Source organism: Corapipo altera, unplaced genomic scaffold (genome assembly GCF_003945725.1).
Source record: "Corapipo altera isolate COAL_440 unplaced genomic scaffold, ASM394572v1 23, whole genome shotgun sequence".
In the NCBI taxonomy this organism is placed as follows: domain Eukaryota; kingdom Metazoa; phylum Chordata; class Aves; order Passeriformes; family Pipridae; genus Corapipo; species Corapipo altera.
In genome coordinates this window covers 12325917-12337864 of record NW_020884878.1, presented here as the reverse complement: position 1 = coordinate 12337864, position 11948 = coordinate 12325917, and the positions used below count along the sequence as shown (strand labels likewise).

Genomic DNA, 11948 nt, shown 5'->3' with positions numbered 1-11948 from the left:
GTGCTACCCATAAGAAAAACAATTCTTACAACACACACAAAAATAATATGTTTTTATATTGACTAGCTGATGCAAGAGATGGAAGGATGCATCAGGTCTAGTGAAAAAACCCTGTTACTTTCAATATAAGACATGAAGAACATTTGCCACTCTTCTTCCTCTGCTTCAGCTCTGTGAACTCTATGAACAGAGATCAGTTGAGAGCAAGAAGTCCTAACAGAAAGGTCACAGTGTCTCTTCTTTCTTGGCAGTTAAAACTCAAGAAGCTTAGATTTCTTTCCTAGACATACAAACCACCACCCCACCACACTCTTTCTTCGATTTGTATTTCCATTCTTTCATTGCAGAGAAGCTTTTCTGGTTAGTCCCTCTGCAAGTAACTTTAAAACAAGGTTGGATGCCTTCATTTATTTTGAAAACACAGATAGAAAAATGCTATGGAAAAACAAACTTTTGGAAGAAGAGCTACTGGCATTTTATACACTGAATGAATGCCTGTTTATATTGCTGGAACAGTCAAAACACAAGGCAGCTCAGCTAGGGGTGGAGAACCACCAACACCAGCAGCACTTTGAAATCACTTGCTGTCAGCAATACTCAGTATATGATGGTCTCAGTAGAGATCCTTACATGAATGTTGTAAAACATTAGCTCTAGTTTGGCTCCTTTACATACTCCAGGCTACACTGCTGTCCTCTACAGTGTCCACACACCTTCCTCCACAGCACCAAGCCACACACTGAGAGTTTGTAATATGTGCAAGGCAAAATTGTGACTAATTCTTCATGACAGCATATTTTAAAAAACCTCCCAAGACACTTGATAGGAGCAGGACTTCTTCCCAGGCAGGCACACAAAGAAGGCCAGAGCTGCACTCTTTAACACTTCTACTTGAGGCACAATGCATCCTGAGTGTTTTGGGCTTTCCAGGAAGACCCCTCTCAGTGGTTAAGTAGAAGTGCTGAAGGGAGGTGACTTGAACTACCAGGATTAAATAGGCATATTTTCCCTGGATATTCAGAGGTTTTAGTATCTTTTTTTGTGGATATTAACATTGTGGTTGTTGCTACCATGTGCTTCCCATTTTGTTGTGAACTAAACTGTAAGATTTATAAGAAATATCTCATGGGGAAAGAACTCTGTTTTCTTCTAAGTTTCAAGGCTGGAGAAGGCAGTTTCACACTTTTGAAGCAAAATCTGCCTTAGCGGACTGTTTAAAATGTCTTCTCAGCTCAGCCATCACAATGTGTTTCCTCTGTTAAGAAATGTAAAAAGTGTTATTAATCTGAAATTGTATTCAAAACCAGCTGCAAGGAGAGCAGTAGCTGAAATGTGACTGCAGAGTGTCTGTCCACAGGACAGAAACCCCTGTGCTCTCCAGTGAATGATTCCAGGGGAAGTCATCCAGATGCGGTTTGCCTGTGGGCAGGAGCAACCCACAATCCTGAGTTGGAAGGGACCCATCGATATCGAGTCCAACTCCTGGCCCTGCACAGGACAGCCCCAAGAGTCACACCATGTGCCCGAGAGCATTGTCCAAACGCTTCTTGAACTCTGTCAGCCTTGGTGCTGAGACCACTTCTCTGGGGAGCCTGTTCCAGCATCCAACCACCCTCTCGGTGAAGAACCTTTTTCTCATCTCCAACCCAAACCTCCCCTGACACAACTTCAGGCCATTCCCTCGGGTCCTGTCTCTCGTCACCACAGAGGAGAGATCAGTGCCTGCCCCTCCGCTTCCCCCCGTGAGGCAGTAATCAGTTGAGTACCGGTGCTGTCCCCGGTAAGGCTACGCGGGACACACCATCCATAGCCGGGAGCTCGGGTGGATCACGCCGTTCCACGGCCCACATCGAAGGCCAGCCGCACCCGCGGGGACACCGCGCCCTCTCCCGGCCGCGGCCGGATTGACACCCGCTCGGCCCCGCCCGCGCTTGTCCCTCGCCGCGGCCCGTAGTGACGCCGTCCGACCCGTCCCGGTGCCGTCGGAGTGTTTCCGCTTGTCGGCGGCGGGCGATGGTGAGCGGGGCTCGGCCCGGCCCGGCGGGAGCGCGGCCCGCGGTGCACGGCGGGGCTGTGGGCACGGCGGGGCTGTGGGCACGGCGGGGCTGTGGGCACGGCGGGGCTGTGCCGGCCGCGCCCCTCGGGCACCCGCCGCCAGCGCCTCGCGTTTTGCGGAGTCACCGCCGGCACCTGCAGGCCGGGCAGGGGGGAGCGCGGGCGGAGGGACCGGGCCGGGCCGGGCAGGGCAATTCTCTTTGTTTACTGGCTTTGGGCAGCCGGTTGGAGTATATTAGTGCTTCGTTTAGACGGGAGAAATGCAGTTTCGGCGTTTCTGTACATGGAACTGCCCCTGGGCTCACGATTCGTAGAACTGTACACGCATTTGGGGTTTTTTATTTTGTTGTTGGTTTTTTTTTTCCTTTTATCTAGGGGCAAAGTCAGAGCGGTGGACACGGTCCTGGTGGTAGCAAGAAGGATGACAAGGTAACAAATACTTACAGGATGAAGTACAGGTGTGCTGCTACAGAGCTTGGCTGCAGTAGCCTTTTTTATACGACTTTTTTTTTATTATTATTATTCTTGTATTTGGAACTGCATAAAACTGTGCTCTTGCTGGCTCTGATGAATGCCTTTATCTCTTCTGAGTGCGCATTGGAGAAGACAGGTGCTGTTCAAAAATAGGAAAGGGCGCTTAAGGGAAACCGAAGCTACTTGACAGTAATTCATTTTTGAAAAGAATAAAGCTGTAAATGTGTCAGGGTTCAGAAAAACTAATTGCCTTCAAGCTATCACTTAAGGAACTGATTTTGGGTTGAAAGTGACATCATACAGTCACCTGGATGAGGTGTATCCTTCATATTTTGGGCCTTTAGAGGCCTTGCTGGTCTCATTTGGGAGTGGATGTACAATGTACATGGCAGGCAGTGTCCAAGCTGGGACACTGAAAGTGTGTTATCCTTTGATTGAAGTGCAGCAGAAAAGTTCAGATTCAATATTTTCGTCATCCTCTCATGTATTAGTTTTGTTTGTGATTTGCATCAGGCTTGAGCCTTCCATGTTCTGTATTCACTGAAAACTGGCAGAAGTTTAAATTAGAAAGGGAGGTGTAAAATAAGCAGGAGAAGAAATGTTTTTGTAAAAAATAAAAGTCATGTCTTTTGGGCTTCTCGCTGTAGATCCTGAGGAGACAGTTTTGTTATGAAGCCCTTCACCTTGCGCTCTTTCTTAGTTTGTGCACTTAACACCTGTGTGTATTTTCTCATTGTTATTATCCTGATTTCTTTTTTCTTTCCATGGAATTCTTTTTATGAACAAGGATAAGAAGAAGAAATATGAACCTCCGGTTCCAACCAGAGTGGGGAAAAAGAAGAAGAAAACAAAGGGACCAGATGCTGCCAGCAAACTGCCCCTGGGTGAGCATTCTGCCTGTCCAGCAGTGCTCGGCTGTTTGCTCTTTGGGAAGTGTGGAGCTGTCCTCTCCTTTAGTCTGGCTCTGGGCAGGTCATAAACACAAAGCCAAATGGAATTTTGTTTCTAGTTAACATGGAAAAAACCCCACAAAATAAGGTTATTGTTTTGCAAGATGCAGCCTCTGAATTTCCCAGTAAGAGAGAAAGGAATTGAAATGAGAAAAAATTCAGAGAAAACATTGTCTTTAAATATGTTTTTTGTCTGGAATTGCAGTAGGACAAATAAAATAGTGACTACTGCTTATGTAGGAGTTATTACCAGAAAAAAACCCCCAGGATTTCTGGAAATGAATTAGTGAATAATTGGTACCATGTCAAACTTGGTCTAAAATACTGGCATTCTGTTTTGGTTACAGTGACTCCTCACACACAGTGCAGACTCAAATTGTTGAAATTGGAGAGAATTAAAGATTATCTGTTAATGGAGGAAGAATTTATCAGAAATCAAGAACAGATGAAACCTTTGGAAGAAAAACAAGAGGTGAGGTTTGAGTGAACTGTTGCTTCTAATGTTACAGTAAGTGCTCTAATTAATGTGAACTTCATACCAAAGCAATGGAAATAAAGTGCCACGAATGTGCAAGTTGATACAAACATATTAGGTTTATCACAATTCTTCATTAACTGGCTAAATGGTTTTAAACCAAGCATGGATTACTACAGATGAGGCCATGGTGATTTTTTGTTTCTTAATGCTCTGCCAAAGTGTAGCCCCCAGATATCCATCAACAGAGAAAGAATATTCTACTTATTCACATCCATATAGTAGAGTCCGTAGGGTAGGACTAAAATAATAGTGGGTTTTGTTATTGGCTTCTGCTTTTATGCCTTTTGTGGCAGCAAAACAACAATAGGAAAGACTGGTTTTGTTATGTTTTGTCTGAATTGTTGAGCCAGTGTTGTACAAGAAGGTTTTTTGCCTGTGTTGTCTTTTCTTCAATTCCCTTAACAACAGGAAGAAAGATCCAAGGTGGACGATCTGAGGGGAACACCGATGTCCGTGGGTACCTTGGAGGAGATCATTGATGACAACCACGCCATCGTGTCCACGTCGGTAGGATCAGAACACTATGTCAGTATTCTGTCCTTTGTGGACAAGGATCTGCTGGAGCCAGGCTGTTCTGTTTTGCTAAATCACAAGGTGAGTTGTTTTTATAAAATTAAGTTTCTTACAAGTTCTTGTATTGTTTTTAACTTGCCTTTTTTTTCTGAGAACCACAGGAGAGAGAATGCTGTTTTGTATGTATGCATGTACATACGTATATATGTATGTATGCATGTATGCTGAGTGTGCATTTCACACACCTAAATAGAGGGGCACTGAGATTAGGTTTGAACTGTATTCATAATGGTGCCTGCCTTCTTTGACAACTCTTAATTCTTGAATTAGGTTCATGCTGTGATAGGAGTCCTGATGGATGACACAGACCCTTTAGTGACTGTGATGAAAGTAGAGAAAGCTCCTCAAGAAACATACGCTGACATTGGTGGCCTTGACAACCAGATTCAAGAAATCAAGGTATTCAGTTGTGCTCACAGAGTTAAGTAAGCCAACAATGTAGCTGTTGTGTTAGGAGCTCAAAAGGGAAACAGCAGGACCAGCTGCTTTCATGTAGTGGTGGTTTGTATCTTGCTAGAGTGCATTTCTTCATTTGATTTCACTGGGCAGGCTCGTGGACCTCAGTCTTTTAAGTGGATCTTCAACAGCTGCATGCACAGGAACATTTCACAGTTGCTCTGGAACCTGTAGAGCCCAGAGCTTGTAAAATCTCTCCAACAACTTATTATTTTGCAACATATAAAGTTAATGATTTTTGCAGTTAGAGTTAAATTGTAAAAAGTGCAGACGTTGTTTTGAGTGTCTGATGCCCTGCGATCTGAGGATTTAGTGCTTGGCTTGTTTTGTGTTTGCATTCATTTGTTGTTTGGTTGGGGGTGAGGGGGTGTTTTCTACCAGCAGAGCTGTGCCTGAACCCTAGTGAAGCTCAGACCTTTTGCTTTGGGTAGGTGTCCAAAACCACAAATGCTCTTAAAATACTGATCTGTAGTCCCTGGTAAGAGTTTACAGAAGGCATCCTTCCATAATGTGTCCCCCTGCCCCAGGGTCCTCCATGAGTGGATCCCTCATGGGGCTCTAAATTCAGCATGATACATTGAGGTTGGAAGAGGGGAAACATTCAACTGCTCCTCTTCCACATGTCAAACAGAAATAATGGGAAAAGTTGTGCAAATAGAGTAGTTGCCTGCCTTAGGATTGGAGGCAACAGAGACCTATGCTTTTCAAGGTCTGTCTTGAAATCAGTTAAGTTCTTTTTGCCTTTATTACTTTTAGGAGTGCTGTTCTGGAGATCCCCACAGATCTTTATAAAAACATACGTTTGTTTTTCTTGTGCTGCAGGAGTCTGTGGAGCTTCCTCTTACCCACCCTGAATATTATGAAGAGATGGGTATAAAGCCACCCAAAGGAGTCATTCTGTATGGACCACCTGGCACAGGTATTTTACAGTGTAGTAACATCTGTGCTGAGATAACACAAGTAAAATAAATTATGCTTGGTCAGTATTTAAAGCATTGCCAAGTCTGTCACAAATGTCACATGACTGTTTTGTTAAGGCACTCCTCCCTCTCTGCCTTCCTCCCTTCCCCTTCTTTCCTTTCTCTCCCCCCTCTGCAAACTAATTACAATATTTCTTTCATCTAAAAATAGGTAAAACTTTACTCGCCAAAGCAGTGGCAAACCAGACTTCAGCAACCTTCCTGAGAGTGGTTGGCTCAGAGCTCATACAGAAGTACTTGGGTGACGGCCCGAAGCTCGTGCGGGAGCTGTTCCGCGTGGCAGAGGAACACGCTCCATCCATCGTCTTCATCGACGAAATCGATGCCATTGGAACAAAGAGGTACAGTGTCTGAGCTCCCACCTCACACACGGGTATTGCCAGGGACAACGAGGGCTTTACTAGAAACGCTCCTTTGCAACTACACTGAGACTCAGTTTCCTAGTTCTGCTACTGTTTTCATATGCTATTGTTGATGTAAGCATTTTTAATAACTAACACTTCAAATAACTTCTTTGGAACCAAAATATATTGCAATATTTTCATATTAAATAGACATGACCGGAGACTTAACCTCTGCTCGCTTGCTCCCTGAGGGCATCTCTATGAGAGAGAGTCAGAACCAGAAAGACATGCTGTGTATATGTGCATATGGGATCCCCTAACTGCAAATCCAAGTGTACAGTAATTGGCTTTAGCGATCCAACAATAAAGCAGAATACTTAGTACACAGTATATCCATTTGTCATTTGCCTCTCTGGCTAAAAACCTATGCTCTGAGAACATTACACAGTAAGTTACTGTCCTGGAGAAGCATTGCTTATGCCACACTAAACTGTTGTTGAGCCCATATCCAAGCTGTATTACTTTGAAAATTCTGTAGGCTTGTTGGAACTGTCCAATACAAATAGTCTTTAAAGTAGTCAGTGTTTTCTAAATAAATTAGAAAGTGCTCATATACATACACAGCCACTAGCCCAAAGTGCCAGTATAGGCAGCTGCTCCCCAATGTATGGATGCATATGCTTTTAAGAATTAGGTTTTTGCCTCTTTTTGTGTTAATTTTGTTGGGAGGAAAGAAGATATTTCCAAATATGTAACAAACTGTGGAAAAAGAATATATTTCCTTTGTATGATGATTGTTGATTCCCCAGCAACAAGAATAGTCTCTTTATGTACTTAGATGCCACAATGATTCTGAAAACTTGCGTTTTGTTTTGTAAGCATAAACATTAAATGTGAAAAAAAAATACCCTGTGGATGTTTAAAAAAATACCCCTTCCCCCTGCACTTTGCCACTTTGTGGCAGTTTACATGGTGCTTTTTCTGACTGTGCTCTTTTTCTTAAAGGTATGATTCAAATTCAGGTGGTGAGAGAGAGATCCAGCGCACAATGTTGGAACTGCTGAACCAGCTGGATGGGTTTGACTCTCGGGGAGATGTTAAAGTTATTATGGCTACAAACAGAATAGAAACACTGGACCCAGCTTTAATTAGGCCAGGTAAGGGACACCCTGCTGTGTATGCTTAAGCCACTTTTCTTGTGAAAGGACTTGTCTAAACTTGACAAACTCAGGCAGGTAAAAAGAATGCAAGTTACTGCTTTGTCCTTATTCACCATCTCATCTCTGCTGGTGCATCTGTTAAAATTGGAACCTATTTACAAGCTTCCAAATAGGAGAAAAACCTAAGAAGAGAAGAAATGTGTTAATTCCTCTGGCATATACATAACAATTTGAATATTATTCCTTTCTGTGAAGGTGGCACAGCCATTTTAACTAGTTGTTAAGACAAGCCACGTGCAGCAGCAGCAGCATTTCACTAGCACCTGCAGCAGCTGGGGAAGGTAGGGCAGCACCACCTGTGCTTCAGGGATGAGAGCCTAAGCCTTAAGGGAGACAGCCTGGATTCTGGTGCAAGGAAACCAGGCTGCTTTCTTATTGACCTGGTACACTGCCGTTTGGGGGGTGAGGGAGATGTGTATGTTACATGTTGAGCTTGAACAGGGACAGGTAGTATTTCTAAATGGCCACTAAAAATGTACTGAGACATAACGTCTGTGGTGTCTGTTAAATCGGAAGGTAGAGAGCAACACAGAGATCAAAGGATTTACCTTCAAGTAAATATTGAAGTTGTAAGTAAGTATCCTAAGTTGTAAAGATACTCCTAAAGTAACAGAGTTAAGATAAAGAGTAAAGATAACTTAAGATGAAATTGTCAAAGAACTACTCTGAACAGTCACCAGACTAGACCTGAGGAGTTAGAATAAAAAACTTCACAGTATAAAGTTGCTGAGGTATGCTTATGTTTTTCCAAAAAAGTCTGGTTTTGTCACCATCTTAGCTTTAGACCCTTCAACTCAAACCCAGTGCTGTTAGAGTACAGAGGAGATAATACTATGCCAGTATTGAAAGACAGCTAAGATGATCTGGAAGTTGTTGGAAGGGAACTTCCTACACCTGTGTATCTGGTATTTAAGTAAATTACAACCACTGCTTGAGCAACCAGGGCACTTCTAGCAGCTCGGTGGACTGATTTACCATTGTGTATCATAGTCTGAGTTGTCTGATGTGGTGCTATCACCCTTTTTAGAAAAGATGTTTTAAAGAAAAACAGGAGTGATTTGGAGACAGAAAATATTTTTCAAAAGATTGCTCAGCTGAAACAATGGGTACCAGAACATCCAAAGTCCCTACTGACAGAGGGAACAGCGGGTAGGGACTTGCAACAAAACTACTTTTGTAAAATCTTTCTTCTTCAGTTAGGAGTGTTTGATTTTGGTTTTGTTTCTGGTTTGTCTTTTAGGGTTTTTTTATAAGGAGGAAGAGTTATTCAAGTTGGCATAGTGATTTATCTTCTCTGTGTGTGTGACAGAAAATTAAATTTCAGAGCTAAATGTAATTGCAGTGTAGAACGAAATATATTACAAGAACATACGTATTTCATTAACACTTTTCTGTGCTGTGATACAATGGGAAGGTTTCTTATGTTTCCAAGGTGAGGGGGTCTCTCTTGCCTGCACTGACAGACTGTTTCAGCATCACAGTATCTTTCAGCTCCAGTAGCTTCCTGTTCATTGCAAATAGTCTGATCTCACTTTCTGCTCTAAGACATGATTCACTGTGGCATGAAGAATCATAGAATTGTTTAGGTTGGAAAGAACCTTTAAGATCATTCAGTCCAACCATTAAGCTAACATGGCCGACTCCACCACTAAGCCATGCCCCCACGTGCCACACGTACATCTCTTCTGAGCACTTCCAGGGATGGTGGTTCCATCACTTCCCTGAGGAACCTCTTCCAATGCTTGACAACCGTGAAGAAATTTTTCCCAGTATTCAGTCTAAACCTCCCCTGGTGCAACTTGAGGCCATTTTCTCTTGACCTATTGCCTGTTACCTGGTAGAAGAGACCAACCCCCACCTGTCTACAGCCTCCTTTTAGGTAGCTGTAGAGTGATAAGGTCTCCCCCGAGCCTCCTCCAGGCTGAACACTCCCAGCTCCCTCAGCTGCTCCTCATAAGACTTGTGCTCCAGGCCATTCACCAGCTCCTTTGCCTTGCTCTGGACACACCCCAGTGAAACAGTTGCTGTCAGTCAGATCTTCAGATGTTCTTTCTGCTCTGTTTCCAACAGTTCCATGCAAAAAACCTAGGACTGAACTTTTTTTTTTGCACAGGACGTATTGATAGGAAAATAGAGTTCCCTCTACCTGATGAAAAGACGAAGAAACGAATCTTCCAGATTCACACAAGCAGAATGACGTTGGCAGATGATGTGACTTTGGATGAGCTGATTATGGCAAAAGATGATCTCAGTGGTGCAGATATTAAGGTCAGTGCACATCACCATTCTTCACTTCAAAGCAAAATTTCAATCTCATTTTTACTGCATCCAAAACTGTTGTCTGTTGATCTGTTCTCTAGTTCCTTGTGTTTATGTTACTGAGGGACAGTTGGATGGCTTTAAAATACCTTTTATGCATGACATGTACTCTGCTGTACAAGTGGGAAATTAAAAAAAAAACATAATTATGAGGAAGCTTGTGCTGATAAGAGTACATACCTGTGTTATATGAATATGAAATTTTAAAAGTAGCAAAGTGCAAAAAAGGGGAATGTGGAATTTTGTGTAAGGTATATTAAATATTACTTAAGATAGTGCAGGATAAAAAGCAATTTTAGGGAATATGTTGCAAGCAGATAAAAATTTAACTGTAGATTAGGAAGTTTCAGGCTTTTCTAAAGCCCTTGCTAGAGTTACCACACTCATGAGCTTAAACCAACATCACATCTCATCTCCCTGCAGAAGGATCACACAGAGCTGGGTCCGTTGTTACAAAGCTGCCTTTCTGTCAGTGAAGTGTTCCTCTGACTATTCTGTCCTTACCCAGCCTGTTTTACATGCTTCAGTGCTACTGAACAGCATCAAACTGCAGAACATAGATTTTGTTAACACTCCTCACTTTTACAGTCTTTGGAGCAGTATGAAGATGCAGCTGCCTTCAGAGGTGTGACTCGAAGGGGTTGCAGAGCAACCGTAACTGTTCTTGCTTTCTGTGTTGCAGGCAATTTGTACAGAAGCCGGACTGATGGCTTTGAGGGAACGGCGAATGAAAGTAACAAATGAAGATTTCAAAAAGTCTAAAGAGAACGTTCTCTACAAGAAGCAGGAGGGAACCCCTGAGGGACTGTATCTTTAAGTCCTCTCTCTCTGTGGGGACTACCTGGAACTCTCGGTGTTGATGAGAGTCTTGTGTAAAACCACATAGCTGATTTTCATTCATGAACAAGTTAAAAGCTGGTGGGTTGTGGTTTTTCAGTCAGTGTAACTCTTCATTTCCCAATAAAACATTTATTTGAATTGAACCACTTGGGTGACAAAGCCCTGCTATTTACATGGAACTGTCTGTTGAATTATTAGACTTACCTTCAAGAGAAAGTGCTGGTGACTCATGAGTGCTTGTCACTCATGAGTGCTTGTCTGAGTGACCCACACCTTGCCAGGCAGGGAGCAGTGCAGGAGCCCCACCTCTAGTACTCCTTAGGCATGGCAGTCTCTTACTTCTACTGCAGCATTGCTGCTGCTCTTAATTACCTTCTTGTTTTTAGGGGCTAACTAAGACAAAAGTCACTTTTGAGTAACCTCAATGTCATATATACCTCAAAATAAATGACAAATTTGCGACCTTAACATTGAGACACACTTTAAAAGTACCCATCTCTATCACTTGTGCCTGTAAGAGAGCAAGATGGACACTCATTACTAATCTTAAAGATCCAAACATGTTTGGATAAGGTACTTGTGATATTAGTCTATAAATTTGTTTTTCCCAAGAGGGTTACAGTTCATTACATAAACATCCAAGCTAGGTAATGTCTCTGAAAGGAACGAAGCACAGTAGGAACAGGTTCTAGAGCCCCACACTGCCCACGTGCACACCGGTCAGGCACAGGCATTGGCCAGCCTAGGTGCTGGAGGTGCTGAGTCTGTCACACAGCAGATTGCACATAGAAATTCAAACTACAAGTCACACTTGGTGTTCTGCAGCATAATCTTGAATTCTTCCCATCTACACAAATCTGTTGTCTGCAGCTTCGTCTCCATAGGGGTTAGATTTCTATTGGCTCAGTTGTAGCCATGCATATACTACTTACGAAGTATCCTGTATAGTGTACTTCTGTGAAGGACTTGTGAAGTTCTAAGGAATAAGTTTCCAAATGTTTTACATGTGAAGTTTAAGGTTTATATAAAAGTTCCATATACAGACCACAGTTAAGCAATGTGCAGTCTTTGTTCTGGAAACTGGGAGCAAATGCTGGCTAGTAAGAGAGTAGAGTTACACACAGAGCAGTGCCTTTGATAACTGCCAGTGCTGTAACAACAATGGTAGCACCAAGGCCAAGAGATTTCATTTTTCCATG

At 42.9% G+C, this 11948-nt stretch overlaps 1 protein-coding gene across 1 annotated transcript; it reads left to right on the top strand.

Annotated features, from left to right (window-relative positions):
• The first annotated feature begins 1940 nt into the window (after nucleotides 1-1940).
• Nucleotides 1941-10893, top strand: PSMC1 (proteasome 26S subunit, ATPase 1). Its single transcript, XM_027638057.1, has 11 exons — nucleotides 1941-2016; nucleotides 2431-2484; nucleotides 3317-3413; nucleotides 3827-3951; nucleotides 4426-4611; nucleotides 4861-4989; nucleotides 5869-5965; nucleotides 6178-6367; nucleotides 7376-7527; nucleotides 9704-9858; nucleotides 10592-10893. Exons 1-11 carry the CDS (start codon nucleotides 2014-2016, stop codon nucleotides 10724-10726), a joined length of 1323 nt encoding a protein of 440 aa, XP_027493858.1. The 5' UTR covers nucleotides 1941-2013; the 3' UTR covers nucleotides 10727-10893.
• Nucleotides 10894-11948: the final 1055 nt, after the last annotated feature.